This window comes from Rhinoderma darwinii, chromosome 13 (assembly GCF_050947455.1).
Source record: "Rhinoderma darwinii isolate aRhiDar2 chromosome 13, aRhiDar2.hap1, whole genome shotgun sequence".
Lineage (NCBI taxonomy): Eukaryota > Metazoa > Chordata > Amphibia > Anura > Rhinodermatidae > Rhinoderma > Rhinoderma darwinii.
In genome coordinates this window covers 58,202,818-58,221,730 of record NC_134699.1, presented here as the reverse complement: position 1 = coordinate 58,221,730, position 18,913 = coordinate 58,202,818, and the positions used below count along the sequence as shown (strand labels likewise).

General features: G+C 46.9%; 2 protein-coding genes across 2 annotated transcripts; both read right to left on the bottom strand.

Moving 5' to 3' along the window:
* Positions 1-5,299: 5,299 nt before the first annotated feature.
* LOC142665601 (protein kinase C delta type-like) lies at positions 5,300-7,504 on the bottom strand. The gene is made up of 2 exons (XM_075845309.1): positions 7,446-7,504; positions 5,300-7,278 (listed from the first exon to the last, which is right to left on the bottom strand). Exons 1-2 carry the CDS (start codon positions 7,490-7,492, stop codon positions 6,723-6,725), a joined length of 603 nt encoding a protein of 200 aa, XP_075701424.1. The 5' UTR covers positions 7,493-7,504; the 3' UTR covers positions 5,300-6,722.
* Positions 7,505-7,675: 171 nt separating this feature from the next.
* On the bottom strand, positions 7,676-11,601 carry LOC142665538 (protein kinase C-like 1). The gene is made up of 2 exons (XM_075845245.1): positions 11,296-11,601; positions 7,676-7,975 (listed from the first exon to the last, which is right to left on the bottom strand). Exons 1-2 carry the CDS (start codon positions 11,548-11,550, stop codon positions 7,676-7,678), a joined length of 555 nt encoding a protein of 184 aa, XP_075701360.1. The 5' UTR covers positions 11,551-11,601.
* Positions 11,602-18,913: the final 7,312 nt, after the last annotated feature.

The following is an 18,913-nucleotide window of genomic DNA, read 5'->3' as shown; positions in this document are numbered from 1 at the left end:
TTTTCATGTTTTGTATCTTTTTTTTTATGCAATTTTCGTAAATGCGGCACAAATCACGCGGTTTTGCCGCGATTTTTATATAATCGCGGCAAAACTGCGCCATTTTTGCCGCGATTACGAAAATCGCGGCAAAAAAACGCTAGGCAAACGAAAAAATACCCAAAGACTTTTTAACCAACTTTATACAATCTACAAATGGGGTCAGGGGGATGGGAAGCAGGATGGATAGGGGAACATACTCACCAGCCTGCAGGTCCGGTCGGCAGTGTAGAGGAGCTGGGGGGCGGGATCTCCACACGCAGCTTCAGCACATGCTGCATCTTCCCCGTCCAGTGAAGCTACAACAGGTATGCAGGGGCTGCCGCGAGTGTCGCTAGGGGGGTGTCGCTAGGGGGGTGCCGCGGGCGTTGCGAGGGGGGGGCCCGTGAGCGTTGCGAGGGGGGGGCCTGTGAGCGTTGCGAGGGGGGGCCCGTGAGCGTTTTCGAGGGGGGGCCCGTGAGCGTTTTCGAGGGGGGGGGGCGACGGCAGCCCGGCGGGCCCCTTTTTTTCATCCATGTGGCCGGGCCCCTGACGGGAGTACCAGTGATACCCCCCTGATGGCGGCCCTGCTCCTAAGTCTGAGAGAGTGACACGATCTTCTACCAGTCAGGCTGGGAGGCTGAGGACTGGGAGAGCCTATCACAGCCTGGCCAGACGGAGCTAGCTCCCGCCCTCTGTCTATTTATTTATACCTGCATTTCCTGCTCCTCCTTTGCCTGTGATTCTTTTCTGTTTCCTGGCTCTGCTGCTCCTGCTATGATTATTGAACTTGCTTCTTTTTTGACCCTGGCTTTACTGACTACGCTCCTGCTCTGCGATTTGTACCTCGTGCACTCCTGGTTTGACTCGGCTCGTTCACTACTCTTGTTGCTCACTGTGTTGCCGTGGGCAACTGCCCCATTTCCCTTAGCTTCTGTGTACCCTTGTCTGTCTGTCTGTCGTGCACTTATTGAGCGTAGGGACCGTCGCCCAGTTGTACGCCGTCGCCTAGGACGGTCCGTTGCAAGTAGGCAGGGACTGAGTGGCGGGTAGATTAGGGCTCACCTGTCTGTCTCCCTACCCCGTCGTTACAACTGTATTGGGGTCAATGTAACTAAATGCTAGTGTATTGAGAGCACTGTGGCTGGATGATACTGTATTGGGAGCACTGTGGCTGAATGCTACTCTAACATGGTCACTGTGGCTGAATGCTAGTTTATTGAGGCCACTGTCGCTGAATTATACTGTATAGGAGTCATTGTGGCTGGATGCTGCTGTATTGGAGCACAGTGGCTAAATCACTGATCACCAGACTCTAGATGCTATAGGTACCACTGGCCACCAGACTCAGGACACTATATGTACCGCTAACCACAAGAGTCTAGATACTATATGTACCACTGTCCACCAGACTCTGGATTCTATATGTACCACTGTCGACCATACTCTGGATACTAAGTGTAGCACTGGCAACCAGACTCTGGATACTATGTGTATTACCGACCACCAGAATCTGGATATTATATGTACCACTGACCACCAGACTCTGGATAAAATATGTACCACTGACCACCAGACTCTGGATATTAACTGTACCACTGACCACCAGACTCTGGATACTATGTGTACCACTGACCAGACTATGGATACTATATATGCCACTGACAACCAGATTCTGGATACTATCTGTACTACTGACCACCAGACTTTGGATACTATCTATACGAATGACCACAAGACTCTGGATACTATATGTACGACTGACCAGCAGACTCTGGATACTATAGGTATTACTGACCACCAGACTCTGAATACTATAGGTATTACCGACCACCAGACTCAGGACACTATATGTACCTCTAACCACAAGTTTCTGGATACTATATGTACCACTGGCCACCAGACTCTGGATATTAACCGTACCACTGACCACCAGACTCTGGATACTATGTATACCACTGACCACCAGACTCTGGATACTATATGTACCACTGACCAGACTGGATACTATATATGCCACTGACAACCAGACTCTGGATACTATCTGTACCACTGACCACAAGACTGTGGATACTATATGTACCACTGACCAGCAGACTCTGGATACTATAGGTATTACTGACCACTAGACTTTGGATACTATATATACCACTGACCACAAAACTCTGGATACTATCTGTACCACTGACCACCAGGCTCTGGATACTTTATGTACCACTGACCACCAGACTCTGAATACTTTAGGTATTAGTGACCACCATACTCTGGATACTATATGTACCACTGACCACAAGACTCTGGATACTATATGTACCACTGACCACAAGACTCTGGATACTATATGTACCACTGACCACCAGACTCTGGATACTATATGTACCACTGACCACAAGACTTTGGATACTATATGTACCACTGACCACAAGACTTTGGATACTATATGTACCACTGACCACAAGACTTTGGATACTATATGTACCACTGACCACCAGACGCTGGATACTATATGTACCACTGACCACCAGACGCTGGATACTATAGGTATTACTGACCACTAGACTCTGAATTCTATAGGTATTACTGACCACCAAACTTTGGATACTATCGTTACCACTGACCACCAGATGCTGGATACTATATGTACCACTGACCACCAGACTCTGGATACTATGTGTACGACTGACCACCAGGGAATGTAGATAGTATTGTTCCATAAGTGTACCATATAGATAAAGTGGGGGAGTATTCATCCTCAGTGCGCAGGGTGGCATGGACTATAAATATGCCACCGGATATGAAGACTCCTTGTATAGACCATTCCTATTGGATCTCCCGGTGTGGATGTCTCTACAGGGGTTTATCCTTCTTCATGAATGTTGCTCCCTGATGTGACGTATCCATGAGGTGATGGCCCTGACTGCAGGGGGAAGCATTGTAGCAGATCCACCTTCCCTCACTGTGACCCATTCAGTGTATCCAGTCTAGATAATCCTCCATGAACTAAATGGTCTGGACTCTAGCTCTCACCTGCACTGATACATTGTAACAAACTATTCACATTGTTTAACACCATTTAACCATTAAAGTTGTTGTGTGGTTTGCAAAGCCCAGGAGGACCCAACATGTTCAGGCATTACATAGATAACCCCAAAAAAATTGTTGGAATTGTGTAATGCTTCATTTTCCCTTTAGAGACGCTGTAGGGAAATTAAACACTTGCAGCTGGGTTTCTCCACAGATTACGAGGCCCCTCTAAGAAAAATGGATTGTAAAAAGCTAACAACCCCTGTAAGGCTCTTATTACAATACAACCTTTGGGCTTTACATCTGACATATACCTTTGAATGCGTAAAACCTGGAGAATATAAAACATTTATTGAGGCGAGAGAGAGTTGTGGAGAACACCGCGGTGCCATGATCAATGTTCTTGCTGGTGACCGGTAAGCAGCCTCCTGTAAGCCTGACACTGTACATATCTTGACCAAAGCGGTGTCTGCGTCCATGATTCACCCAAGATCTGACTACCACATACAGTATTTTTGGCTTTGTGGTTGGATGATACTGTATTGGGGATACTTTGGCTAAATGTTAGTGTATTGAGGGCACTGTGGCTCAGTTATACTGTATTGGAGTCACTGTGGCTGAATGATACTGTATTGGGGCACTGTGGCTTAATTGTACTATATTATAGTCCCTGTGGCTTGAAGCCAATGTTTTAGGGGGACTGTGGCTGAAATATACTGTAGTATGGTTCCTGTGGCTGAAATATATTGTATTATGGTCTCTGCTGTTGGATGATACTGTATTGGGGTCACTGTGTCTGGATGCTAGTAGATTTGGGGCACTGTGGCTGGATGATACTGCATTGGGGCCACTGTGGCTGAATGCTTTTTTATTGGGGGCATAGTGGTTGGATTATTTTATATTAGGGTCACTGTGGCTGGATTATTCTGTGCTAGGCTCCCAGTGGCTAGATGTTAGTGTATTTCAGTCATTGCGGTTGGATGATGTTGGTTTGGGGTCAGTGTGGCTGGATGCTAGTGTTTTGGGGCACTGTGGCTAGATTATATTCTATTGGGGGCATTGTTGCTGGATACTAATGTGTTGGGGTCATTGTTGATGAATTATACTGTATTGGGGTCAATGTAACTAAATGCTAGTGTATTGGGAGCACTGTGGCTGGATGATACTGTAGTGGGAGCACTGTCGCTGAATGCTACTCTCATGGTCACTGTGGCTGGATGCTAGTTTATTGAGGTCACTGTCACTGAATTATACTGTATAAGAGTCCTTGTGGCTGGATGCTACTGTATTGGAGCACAGTGGCTAAATCACTGATCACCAGACTCTAGATGCTATATGTACCACTGACCACCAGACTCTGGATAATATAGGTACCACTGACCACCAGACTCTGGATAATATAGGTACCACTGGCCACCAGACTCTGGATAATATAGGTACCACTGGCCACCAGACTCTGAACACTATGTGTAGCACTGGCCACCAGACTCTGGATAATGTAGGTATTACCGACCACCAGACTCTGGACACTATATGTTCCATAAGTGTACCATATAGATAAAGTGGGGGAGTATTCATCCTCCGTGCCCAGGGTGGCATGGACTATAAATATGCCACCGGATATGAAGACTCCTTGTATAGACCATTCCTATTGGATCTCCCGGTGTGGACGTCTCTACAGGGGTTTTTCCTTCTTCATGAATGTTGCTCCCTGATGTGACGTATCCATGAGGTGATGGCCCTGACTGCAGGGGGCAGCATTGTAGCAGATCCACCTTCCCTCACTGTGACCCATTCAGTGTATCCAGTCTAGATAATCCTCCATGAACTAAATGGTCTGGACTCTAGCTCTCACCTGCACTGATACATTGTAACAAACTATTCACATTGTTTAACACAATTTAACCATTAAAGTTGTTGTGTGGTTTGCAAAGCCCAGGAGGACACAACATGTTCAGGCATTACATAGATAACCCCAAAAAAATTGTTGGAATTGTGGAATGCTTCATTTTCCCTTTAGAGACGCTGTAGGGAAATTAAACACTTGCAGCTGGGTTTCTCCACAGATTACAGGGCCCCTCTAAGAAAAATGGATTATAAAAAGCTAACAACCCCTGTAAGGCTCTTTTCACAATACCACATTTGGGCTTTACATCTGACATATACCTTTGAATGGGTAAAACCTGGAGAATATACAACATTTATTACATAGACGTCCAATTGGAATAAAAACAAGCACAAAGATGAAGGGGGTAAAAGGAGAATTTTATTTATAGATAAGGGAAGGTTATATTTTATTATTAGGAAATTATTATATAAGTATTAAGACTACTATTATTATATACTGTGTATATGTATGTGTCATCTATTTATCTATTATACTAAACCTAGCTAAAGGCCGTGTTGATCCAGAGGAAGGCGAAAACCCCCTGTGAGGAATGAGCCAATTGTCCTCATATTAGGGGGGAAAATTCCTTCCTGACCCCAAATATGGCGGTCGGAAGAAATTCCAGGATCAAAGGCTGATGTGTAATATGGGGGAAAATACAAAAATTAACACTTTTTTTTTTATTTTTTTATTATTATTTTTCTATATTTCTATTATGTTACTTATGTGTCTCTCTACTTATTAATATATCTCCCTAAACCTATTTAAGCCCGAGTTGATCCAGAGGAAGGCGAAAACCCCCTTTGAGGAATGAGCCAATTGTCCTCATATTAGGGGGGAAAATTCCTTCCTGACCCCAAATATGGCGGTCGGCATAAATCCCAGGATCAAAGGCTGATGTGTAATATAGGGAAAAATTCTTAGTTTATTTATTTTTTTATTATTATTTTTAATTAACTACTGTATTTATATATGTGTAAACTATAAATTGTATTAAATTAAGAATTATTTTTGTTAAATTATTTTTCTATATTTATATTATGTTACTTCTGTGTGTTACTACTTATTACTCTATAATCCTAAACCTATTTAAGGCCGTGTTGATCCAGAGGAAGGCGAAAACCCCCTTTGAGGAATGAGCCAATTGTCCTCATATTAAGGGGGGAAAATTCCTTCCTGACCCCAAATATGGCGATCAGAATAATCCCAGGATCAAAGGCTAAAGTCTAATCTAAATGTACTATGTGTCTATAGGCGGGTGTCTATACTTATCATGTAGTGTGGTGTCTATACATATTATGTAGTGCGGTGTCTAATCTTATCATGTAGTGTGGTGTCTATACTTATCATGTAGTGTGGTGTCTATACTTATTATGTACTGCGGTGTCTATACTTAATATGTAGTGTGGTGATGTAGGTGATGTGGGTGATGTTAGTGATGTGGGTGCATTACTTACCTGGCCTGTGCTGAGGTGAGATCAGGTATAATGGCCGCTCCGGCCCCAGGACTACAACATGCGGCTATTATTCCTGATCTCTCCAGATGGAAACTAAGCACAGGCCGCTCCTGGGGGGTGTAGAGGATCTTCAGGCTGGAGTGATGTCAGATGCCAGCCCGGGATTGGAGGATGGCAAGTCAAGGCCCTGGTGCAGCAGCAAGATGGCAGAGGTGCGGCATGAAGATGTTTCGGAGAGAGATGATGGTCTGGGCAGCCGAGGTGACAAACAGCAGCAGAGACATGAGGCACGAGTCAGGAGGCATGAAGTTCTGGGCCCTTGTCCTGAGATCTTATCAGGTCCAGCTTGGTGACATGAAGCTGAACCCGGCCAAGGGGTGAAGGGCTTTGTTATTCTCTGGCCACTTCAGATGTTGGTTCTCCAGAACGGGCACAAATGGTGTAAAAGGTGGCCGTGCCCTCCTCTCCTGCAGTTCCTCCCAGCCGATGGTGGAGAAGAATGGATGCGCTCTGATGTTTCCGCACACACCGAGGCGCCTCTCAGAATTTTTACGGACCAGTCTCTTGGTCAGATGTTTCACGTCAGGATTAAGCCAAGTTGGAAATTTAGGCTTCGCGGTGGTGATGGCTTTGAAAGCCATTCGACTGACGGGGCCGCTGTAAAAGGGGGAGCGTCCTGCTGCCATCCTGGACACCACAATCCCCAGGCTCCACCAGTCAACTGCCGTGCCGTATTTTTTTCTAAGAAGCACCTCGGGGGCCATGTAATCCAACGTTCCCGTCACTCCACTGATCTTATTGGAGGCGGTGACGCCATCTTGGGCCAGTCCCAGGTCGATGATACGGACGTGGCCATCTGCATCCAACATTATATTCTCCGGCTTTAGATCTCTGCAAAGAAATAAGACGAGAGAATGACAAATCCGCCCAGTGATCCAGGAGACGGGGGATGAATCACTGCACCTACAAGCAGAATAGCCACTCAGGAGTGTAGGAAAGCTGGGTGCATTATTTATAGCATGTAATGGAGACGGAGAAAATGGGGAAGTTCTGCTTACCGGTGGACGATGTTGTGTCCATGGAGGAACTGGAGGCCACATATCATCTCTGCTGTGTAGAATCTGATGGGGAGAACAGAGCGGAGTCTCAATGTCATGAAATCTTCCTCTATCAATTCCCTAATATCATGTTATGATGGAGTGTGTATGGTCTCTATCAGAGAAGAGGCGCTGATTATGGCAGCCTGTATTCTGCATTCTCTGCATTGTCCTTCATCTGACCTCCGCCCTCACCTTTTCTTCTTTCCACCCCCCTCAGTCTCCTGATTATTTACTCGCCTTACGTTGCCGATGTTCAAGCAGCCGCACATCCTGATCAAAGCCTCCAGGCTGCCACCGGACAGATACTCCGTGATAAAATATGCCCGTTCCTCAGACTGATGTGCGGCATAGAGGTGGCATAGGAACGGGCAGTGTCTGGCCGCCAGGAGTATCCGCCGCTCTCTCATAATTTCGTCCGCATTGTCCCGTTTGGTGATAATTTTTACGGCCATGTAGGTGTTTCGGCCGGGGACTGATGCCAGGACCACCTGAGGAAAACAAATGGAGAATCTTTATGAGAAGTAGAAGGAACAGGAGTGGTCTGAGAGGTGGGTCAGTCGGGTAGTGCCCAGGACCCTACAGCAGAACAAAGCTGAGCTACCGGCATAATGCAGTAATGCAGTGTCTGCTGTTGGGTGCTGTATGGAGAGGTCTTAACCTCTTACCGACATTTGATGTAAATGTACATTTCAGCGCATAGATGCCGCGGTCAATAGAGACTAGAAACTCAATATAGAGTGAGATGTAACTATCACAGTGTATTGTACCAGCAATCGAATGATCACAAGTTCAAGTCTCCTAGTGGGACTAAAAAATAAAAAGTAAATGTTTAAACTAATAAACAAAATAAAATATTAAAAGCTTATTTTTCTTAATGTATAAAAAATATAAAATAAGCATACCGTATTTTTCGGACTATAAGACTCAGTTTTTAGCAAGAATAAATCTTGCTAAAAAGTCCCTGCATCTTATAGTCCGCAGTCAAGGGACCCGGCATCGCCGGTCCCCATGAACGCGTCATTACTTAAAGAGGCTCTGTCACCAGATTTTGCAACCCCTATCTGCTATTTAAATATCAGGACTTACCAGGTTAGGTAAAAGGTTAGGCGCCATAGGCAAGTGTCCAATGCGCCTCATTATATATAAATAATGTAGCAAGACTTCATGTAATCATGAAAGACTGAGAGGAAAAGAAGTCGTTACGCCACAAATAAAGTAGAAAAAATGACAAAATTTATTAGGACATACAATACACAATATTGGTACATAAAATTCAAAAATGGATCCGGATAAAAAAAGCAGTGTGGTGGCCACAAGAATGTTGGAAAATAGGATGTGGCGCCCACCATGAACACACAATCCTTGGCAAAAGATCACTGTCCAGTGGAGGTCACAGGTAACACAGTCTAACAAATATGGTGTCAGTATAGAAGTAAACTAATGATAAGAAACACACATGTTAAGAATTCACCGCAACACAGATCCAGCTCAATTAGCCCTGTTGCTTGTAAAGTTGCTAGAAAGTAGCACATTAGTGATCATGGTTTCTTTGCGCATTATAAAAGTAGACAAGCGGACCTGGACAAAAATATCAGAGTAGGACTAAAACTGCCAAAGACACGTTCAAGTATGTAATACCCATGTTGAGTCACAAAGGGTCTCTATCAAATATGGAGAGTATGTAGTTGGGCTTACCCATCAAGATGAATGTAGTGTGGCCCCGCACTGCAGCCTGAAAATATTGCGCCCCGACGCGCGTTTCGCCAATATGGCTTCCTCAGGGGGTAGACTACCCCCTGAGGAAGCCATATTGGCGAAACGCGCGTCGGGGTGCAATATTTTCAGGCTGCAGTGCGGGGCCACACTACATTCATCTTGATGGGTAAGCCCAACTACATACTCTCCATATTTGATAGAGACCCTTTGTGACTCAACATGGGTATTACATACTTGAACGTGTCTTTGGCAGTTTTAGTCCTACTCTGATATTTTTGTCCAGGTCCGCTTGTCTACTTTTATAATGCGCAAAGAAACCATGATCACTAATGTGCTACTTTCTAGCAACTTTACAAGCAACAGGGCTAATTGAGCTGGATCTGTGTTGCGGTGAATTCTTAACATGTGTGTTTCTTATCATTAGTTTACTTCTATACTGACACCATATTTGTTAGACTGTGTTACCTGTGACCTCCACTGGACAGTGATCTTTTGCCAAGGATTGTGTGTTCATGGTGGGCGCCACATCCTATTTTCCAACATTCTTGTGGCCACCACACTGCTTTTTTTATCCGGATCCATTTTTGAATTTTATGTACCAATATTGTGTATTGTATGTCCTAATAAATTTTGTCATTTTTTCTACTTTATTTGTGGCGTAACGACTTCTTTTCCTCTCAGTCTTCCCTATCTGCTATTGCAGCAGATCGGCGCTGCAATGTAGATTACAGTAACGTTTTTCTTTTTAAAAAACGAGAATTTTTGGCCAAGTTATGACCATTTTTGGATTTATGCAAATGAGGCTTGCAAAAGTCCAAGTGGGCGTGTATTATGTGCGTACATCGGGGCGTGTTTACTACTTTTACTAGCTGGGCGTTCTGATGAGAAGTATCATCCGCTTCTCTTCCGAACGCCCAGCTTCTGGCAGTGCAGACACAGCCGTGTTCTCGAGAGATCACGCTGTGACGTCACTCACAGGTCCTGCATCGTGTCAGACGAGCGAGGACACATCGGCACCAGAGGCTACAGTTGATTCTGCAGCAGCATCGGCGTTTGCAGGTACCTGCAAACGCTGATGCTGCTGCAGAATCAACTGTAGCCTCTGGTGCCGATGTGGCCGACACGATGCAGGACCTGGGTCAAGGAAGTGAGTGATGTCACAGCGTGATCTCTCTAACACTCTGTGTGTCTGCACTGCCAGAAGCTGGACGTTGTGAAGAGAAGTGGATGATACTTCTCATCAGAGCGCCCAGCTAGTAAAAGTAGTAAAAACGCCCCAATGTACGCACATAATACACGCCCACTTGGACTTTTACTTTTAAACACGCCCACTTGGACTTTTGCAAGCCTCATTTGCATAAATACAAAAATGGTCATAACTTGGCCAAAAATGCTCGCTTTTTAAAAATAAAAACGTTACTGTAATCTACATTGCAGCGCCGATCTGCTGCAATAGCAGATAGGGGTTGCAAAATCTGGTGACAGAGCCTCTTTAACCCCTTTCCGACCCATGATGTGCACGCACATCATGGAGCTGGAGGGGGATGATGTATGGAGCGTGCTCACGTGCTGAGCCCGCTCCATACACTGCAGGTGTCCGCTTCTGACACGCTGCTCTAACGGCCAGGAACAGCAATTTCGCTGTTCCTGGCAGTTAAAAGGGGTTGCACCATAAAACACACGTATCCCCTATCCACAGAATTTTTTTTTACAAATTGTTTTTATTTTATAAATGTAGTAAAAGGAACAATATAAACTTGGTATCGTTGTATTCGGACTGATCCGCAGGATAAAGTTCATATGTTGTTTTTACTGCTCCATAAACGCCAATAAAACGAAACCCAAAAAATAATGGATGAATTGATATTTTTTTCCCAATTCTACAACAGAAAATAATTTGTAATGTTTCCCAGTACATTATATTGGCACATACATTAAATGGTGCCATCAGATCAGGCATCGCATAGAAGAACACTACACCCATCATCCATCCAGCATAACATGGTGATAGCAGAGAACAATTGATGGAGATAAAATGGAAACTTTAGGTTTACTGCCCCTTTAAAATGTAATATTTAGATATTATACTCACTTTGCCAAAGCTGCCCCTACCCAGGACCTGGTGGATGGTGAAGCGGCTGATGGTAAGCCTGGCATAGGGGCTGGATGTTCCAGGGTCTCCGCTGCTCCCAGGTCTTGGCTCCTCATCCTCCAATCCTCTGTCCTTGGCTCCTCTCCTCTTCTTCATGATCTTCTTGAATCCGGTGACGCTGTCCTCCTCCCTCTTCCTCTTCCTCTTCTCTTCTTCTCTCTTCTCACTGTCTTCTCCATGTCCATTGGACGCCATTTTCTCCAATATCTTCCTACCTGTAGACTCCAGTCCGATCGCTGCCGTCGACAGTTGAAAGTAAAGGGCAGTTGGTCGTGTGCAGGTCACATGATGTCAGAGGTCATGGAATCTTCAGGTGGCACCTGCCTGGCAGTAACCTGCTCTGCCATGTCTGATGTGGGCATCATGAGTGCCAGACACGTGTCCAGAGAAATGAGCAAGAACTTCATGGCGGATCTTCTATTGCTGGATTATTAGTAGATGGGGGATGGGGCAGGTGATGGGACAGGTATATCGGGGCTGGCAGTGGTGCCCATAGTTCATCAGAAACTGTACTGTAATGTTATAATAAGCGCAGTTGTTCGGAAATTCTAGCGAACGGGGGAGGGGAGAAACCATTAATTGTACCCGCTGGTAATGGATGAGATTATAAAGAGTTCTGAGGGGCAAATTTCTCCGATATTCAGTAATGTGTGTGTGTGTATATATATATGTCAGTGGAGTGTGCCTTCTTATATGTATGTAAATATTATTTGTATAATTCATGTTCCTGGGTTTTTTCTACTTGTGTCTGTAAATAATAAATTTATAATCGGTACATGGAAATATCAGAATGCACAGATTATACTGAGATAAGCGGTGCAGCATTTATTCCGCTAATCCCTCTTATAACAGAACTAAACTCATACACTCCTAATGGGGGCACTACATGCTAACCATGTTTATAGGGGTGCTCTGGTACTAATTATAGGGGCACAATGGCACAGTTATAATCAGCACTCTGACACTGCTTATGAGGTCACTCTGGTACTGTATATAGGGATCCTCTGGTACTATTTAGAGTGCTCTGGTACTGTTTATAGGAGCGCTTTGGTCCTGTTTATCAGCGCACTCTGGCACTGTTTATGGAGGTTTCCTGGCACTGTCTATAGGGGCACTCTGGCACTGTTTATAGGTCATTCTGGCATTGTTTATCATACCATTCTGCCACTGTTTATAGGGGTGCTCTGGCATTTTTTTTATACGGACACTGCTACTATTTATAGGGCATACTGGCCACTAGTACTGCCTATGAGGAATACTCTGGCACTCTTTATAGGGGCACTCTGGCACTGTTTATAGGAGCACTCTGGCACTGTTTATAGGGGCACTCTGGCACTATTAATGGGGAACCTCTGGCACTGTAAATAGGGACTTTCTGGCACTGTTTATGTGGGCACTCTGGCAGAATTTGTATCAGTAATTAGGCACTGTTTATCAGGGCACCCTTGCACAATTATTATCGGCACTCTGGCAATGTTTATAGGGCACTCTGGCACAGTTATTATCAGCACTCTGGCACTGCTTATCAGGGCACTCTGGCACTGTTTATAGGTGCGCTCTGGTACTGCATAGAGGGGCTCTCCTAGCACCCCTATATACAGTACCAGAGAGCCCCTGCTCTCTGATACTGTATATAGGGGTGCTCTGGTACTGTTTAGAGGGTGCTTTGGTAATGTTTATAGGAGTGATCTGGCACTGTTTATAGGAGGCCTCTGGCATAGTTTATGATAGCATTCTGGCACTGTTTATAGGGGTATTCTGGTATGTTTTTAAAGGGACAATCTGCCGCTATTCATGCGGTATTGTTGGACTGTGTCACTTGTTCACTGGTACTGCTTATCAGGAATACTCTGGCACTGTTTATAGGTGCACCCTGGCACTGTTTATAAGGCCACTCTAGCACATTTATAGGGGCACTCTGGCACTGTTTATATGGGCACTCTGGCACTGTTTACACGGGCACTCTGGCACTGTTTACACGGGCACTCTGGCACTGTTTACACAGGCACTCTGGCACTGTTCATATCGGCAATCTGGCACTGTTTATAGGGACACTCTGGCACAATTATTATCGGCACTCTGGCACTGTTTATAAGGCAATCTGGCAGTGTTATTATCAGCACCCTGGCACTGTTTACAGGGACACTGTGGCACTGTTTAGAGGTGCACTATCATTGCACTAGGAATGTGTATATAAAGGAGTGAAGATTGACCTGGCATTGTTATGGCTGGCATTGGTATATCTGGAGTACAGACGATACTGTTGTGACATCGGTGAGACACTTTATATTTGTAGATTGGCAGGAGTTAATAGTTATACTCCGCTCTGCTATTCCTTCTTCACTAGGACTGGCAGCCCTCTCACAGAGGTGACAGGGACACTTTGAGACTTTCCTCTTGACTGTTCTAATGCCTGTAGGTAGATATCCGCACAGTGTTTCCTGTGGAGCAGATGGGTACAGGACGTTGACGTCGGGTCGGGACAGTAGCTTCATTTTCCTTTTATTCCAATTCATTTCTTCTCTAAAGGCAATGAAAATAATCACGGAACCTAGATCCTTGCCGCATCATAATCCTAGAACCTGTTGCATCATAAGCATAATATCTAGAACCCCATTATGATGATAATTTCTAGAACCCTGCCAAATCATAATCATAGAACCTGACGTATCATAATCATAGAACCTGCAGCATCATAATCATAAATCCGGAGGTATCATAATTATAGAACCGGACGCATCATAATCATAGAACCGGACGTATCATAATCATAGAACCTGCAGCAACATAAACATAAAACCGGAGGTATCATAATCATAAAGCCGGACGTATCATAATTATAGAACCGGACACTTCATAATCATAGAACCGGACGCATCATAATCATAGAACCGGACGCATCATAATCATAGAACCGGACGTATCATGATCATAGAACCTGCAGCAACATAAACATAAAACCGGAGGTATCATAATCATAGAACCGGACGCATCATAATCATAGAACCGGACGCATCGTAATCCGAACCGGACGCCTCGTAATCGTAGAACCGGACGCCTCGTAATCGTAGAACCGGACGCCTCGTAATCGTAGAACCGGACGCCTCGTAATCGTAGAACCGGACGCATCGTAATCGTAGGACCGGACGCATCGTAATCGTAGAACCGGACGCATCGTAATCGTAGGACCGGACGCATCGTAATCGTAGAACCGGACGCATCGTAATCGTAGAACCGGACGCATCGTAATCGTAGGACCGGACGCATCGTAATCGTAGGACCGGACGCATCGTAATCGTAGGACCGGACGCATCGTAATCGTAGAACCGGACGCATCGTAATCGTAGAACCGGACGCATCGTAATCGTAGAACCGGACGCATCATAATCGTAGAACCGGACGCATCATAATCATAATCATCACCTGCTGCGTCATTTTACATTGTGCTCATCTCCCGGGTGTTGGCGACGTGTTTCAGCATTTCTTGTTGATCGGTGAGAGGAGTCAGACGTGTTTTCTTGGAGCTGTCAAGCATCTCTAGAACATCAACAGGACATTATTTTCTTCTTAAAGTGTCAAATCACACTCTGTGTTAAGCCACGCCCACAAAACCACACCCCTTTTTACTGTGTTCGATATTTTTGGGTAACCTGACAAGGACCATGGAGACTTCGATAAATCTTGTCCCACACGCTGGAAAGTATCTGCTCACAACTTCATGTATATCTGAAAGTCCATGGAAACCGTAAGAATATAAATAAGAAAGATGACAGAAGTCAGGAAGAGCTCGAATGTAGAGTCCAAGGGGCGTACCCCAAGAAAGGGGCCGGTGACGCAGATTACCATCTGCGCCCCCCTGAACATCAGCCGCTGACCAGACCTCGTCCTCTGCATGAAGAACTCAATGATGTTCTGCTCCTCCATAGTGGTGACAACCTGAATCTCCAGCCGAACACGTTGTCAGGGAGAAGTCAAACAGACTTCTGACATGTCACTATGACTAAGGCCTCATGCACACGAACTTATTTTTTTCCTCCCGTAAATACTGGCGTAAATACGGGTCCTTGGTCACACGTATTCGACCCGTATTGCATCAGTATTTACGGACCCGTGCCCGTAATTACGGGTCCGGTGTCACCAGTATTTCACCCGTATTTACGGGCACGTTTTCGTTGCAAAATTGCACTGCACTAATCGGCAGCCCCTTCTCTCTATCAGTGCAGGATAGAGAAAAGGGACAGACTTTTCCGCAGTAAAAGTAAAAGAAATTCATACTTACATGGCCGTTGCCTTGGTGACACGTCCCTCTTTCGACATCCAGCCCGACCTTCCTGGATGACGCGGCAGTCCATGTGACCGCTGCAGCCAGTGATTGGCCTGTGATTGGCTGCAGCGGTCACATGGGCTGAAACGTCATCACAGGAGGCCGGACTGGAGGAAGAAGCAGGGAGTTCTGGGTAAGTATGAACGTCTTTTTTTTTTTTTTTTTTTTACAGGTTGATGTATATTGTGATCGGTAGTTTCTGTCCCGGGTGCTGAAACAGTTACTGCCGATCGTTTAACTCTTTCAGCACCCTGGACAGTGACTATTTACTGACGTCGCCTAGCAACGCTCCCGTAATTACGGGTGCACACACAGTCACCCGTAATTACGGGAGCCCCATAGACTTCCATGGGCCTGCCCGTGATGTTATTACGGCCTGAAATAGGACATGTTCTATATTTTTCAACGGCAATGGGCACCTTCCCGTAAGCATACGGGGAGGTACCCGTGGCCAAAGAAGTCCATGGGCTCGTAAAAACGTGCCGCAATTACGGGCGTTTTTACGTTCGTGTGCATGGGGCCATAGCAAAAGTTTTTTAAGAGTTTAGTTACCCATTAAGGCCTCATTCACACGACAGGGTCCGAGTGTCGGCCGGGAAAATCGGCCGTTTTTGGCCGATTTTCCCGGCCGGTTTGCATCCGATTTGCATCCGTTCCGATTCCGTTCCGGGCCGAGTTGCCGTTTTTTCTGGCCGATTTGGACCCGATTTGCATCCGTTTTTTTCCCTGTCCGTTTTAAAATCGGATGAATTTCATTTAAATTTGTTGCCACACACAGCCCTTTGTAGATAATGCCACAGCCCCCCTGGTAGGTAATGCCACCCAGCCCCCTGTTGGTGATGCCACACAGCCCCCTGTAGGTAATGCCACCCAGCCCCCTGCAGGTAATGCCACCCAGCCCCCTGTAGGTAATGCCACCCAGCCCCCTGTAGGTGATGCCACACAGCCCCCTGTTGGTGATGCCACCCTGCCCCCTGTAGGCGATGCCACACTGCCCCCTGTAGGCGATGCCACACAGCCCCCTGTAGGCGATGCCACACAGCCCCCTGTAGGCGATGCCACACAGCCCCCTGTAGGCGATGCCACACAGCCCCCTGTAGGCGATGCCACCCTGCCCCCTGTAGGCGATGCCACACAGCCCCCTGTAGGCGATGCCACCCTGCCCCCTGTAGGCGATGCCACCCACCCTGCCCCCTGTAGGTGATGCCACCCACCCTGCCACCTGTAGGTGATGCCACCCTGCCCCCTGTAGGTGATGCCACCCTGCCCCCTGTAGGTGATGCCACCCACCCTGCCCCCTGTAGGCGATGCCACCCACCCTGCCCCCTGTAGGTGATGCCACCCACCCTGCCCCCTGTAGGTGATGCCACCCACCCTGCCACCTGTAGGTGATGCCACCCTGCCCCCTGTAGGTGATGCCACCCTGCCCCCTGTAGGTGATGCCACCCTGCCCCCTGTAGGTGATGCCACCCTGCCCCCTGTAGGTGATGCCACACAGTCCCCTGTAGGTTGCACCCATCCCCCCCCCCTTCCAGGAGAAGTCACTGACTTCAATGTCCATATATGGACAGTGTAGTCACTGACTTCTCCTGAAGAGGAATTCCCTGCCACAGGTCGGGAATTCCGCTTCAGAAGTGAGTGACGTCACTGTGTCCATATATGGACAGTGTAGTCACTCACTTCTCCTGTAGCGGAATCCCTGGCCATAGAGTCGGGGATTTCGCTGCAGAAGTGAGTGACTTCGCTGTGTCCATATATGGACAGTGTAGTCACTCACTTCTCCTGTAGCGGAATCCCCGGCCATAGAGTCGGGGATTCCGCTGCAGAAGTGAGTCACTTCGCTGTGTCCATATATGGACAGTGTAGTCACTCACTTCTCCTGTAGCGGCATCCCCGGCCATAGAGTCGGGGATTCCGCTGCAGAAGTGCGTGACTTCGCTGTGTCCATATATGGACAGTGTAGTCACTCACTTCTCCTGTAGCGGAATCCCCGGCCATAGAGTCGGGGATTCCGCTGCAGAAGTGCGTGACTTCGCTGTGTCCATATATGGACAGTGTAGTCACTCACTTCTCCTGTAGTGGAATCCCCGGCCATAGAGTCGGGGATTCCGCTGCAGAAGTGAGTGACTTCGCTGTGTCCATATATGGACAGTGTAGTCACTCACTTCTCCTGTAGCGGCATCCCCGGCCATAGAGTCGGGGATTCCGCTGCAGAAGTGCGTGACTTCGCTGTGTCCATATATGGACAGTGTAGTCACTCACTTCTCCTGTAGCGGAATCCCCAATCCCCAGCCGGGGATTGGGGATTCCGACTCCTACAGCGAGCAATAAAAGATCCTCCTCCTCACATGCACTCTGCACTGTGAGGAGGAGGAGAGAGAGTGCGCGAGCGACGGTAGACCCGGCCATCACTCGGAACACATTCCGGTGATGGCCGTGTATTACCCGGCCCCATAGACTTCTATGGGAGCCGGGCGGCCGGGCACCCGGCTGAAAATAGAGCATGTCCTATTTTATGACGGGCGGTTTTCCCGGCCGTCAAAAAATCGGTCGTGTGAATAGCCCCATTAGGGGTCTATTATTCCTAATGCAGCCGGGTGCCGGCCGATTTATGAACGGCCGGCACCCGGCCGGGAATCCCTGTCGTGTGAATTCCGCCTTAGGGCTTATTCAGACGAAAGGGATATACGTCTGTGCAACGCACGTGACTTTCACACGCGACGCACGGATCTATATTAGTCTATGGGGCCGTGCAGACATGTGCGTGATTTTTACGCAGCGTTGGTCCGTTGCGAAAAATTTACGACATGTCCGTTCTTTCTGCGTATTTCACGCATCACGCACCCATTGAAGTCAATGGGTGCGTGAAAACCACGCATGCCACACGGAAGAACTTCCGTGCGAACTAGGTTTTTCACGCAAGACTTGTTAAGTCTATGGAAATGAGTTGACAAAACTTGCCCAAACACGCATACACCAGGAAGTAGATTCTCACTTGTTGGGCACATGCTTGCTGTGGACACCGACAACTGCTGGAATGCCTAGCGCCTGTGACGTAGAGAAGCTAATCTGCCTGGTCCAGGAGAGGCCTACCACGACCGCACGGGCAAGGAGGTTGCATGGGAAGAGGTAGCGCAGACCCCCTTCAACCATGAGTGGGCTAAAGCCAGCACACGGGACCGCAAGAGCATTGGTAAGTACATTGTTTTATATATGCCCTGGAAAACACACATG

What these genes read in the sequence shown, in the direction of transcription:
- LOC142665601 (XM_075845309.1), bottom strand. Translation starts at nt 7,492, where the DNA reads ATGATATGTGGCCTCCAGTTCCTCCATGGACACAACATCGTCCACCG. An exon ending in GGACACAACATCGTCCACCG is followed by an intron (nt 7,279 to 7,445) that starts GTAAGCAGAACT and finishes ATTTCTTTGCAG; the next exon opens with AGATCTAAAGCCGGAGAATA.
- LOC142665538 (XM_075845245.1), bottom strand. Translation starts at nt 11,550, where the DNA reads ATGGCGTCCAATGGACATGGAGAAGACAGTGAGAAGAGAGAAGAAGAG. An exon ending in GTAGGGGCAGCTTTGGCAAA is followed by an intron (nt 7,976 to 11,295) that starts GTGAGTATAATA and finishes TGTTTTCCTCAG; the next exon opens with GTGGTCCTGGCATCAGTCCC.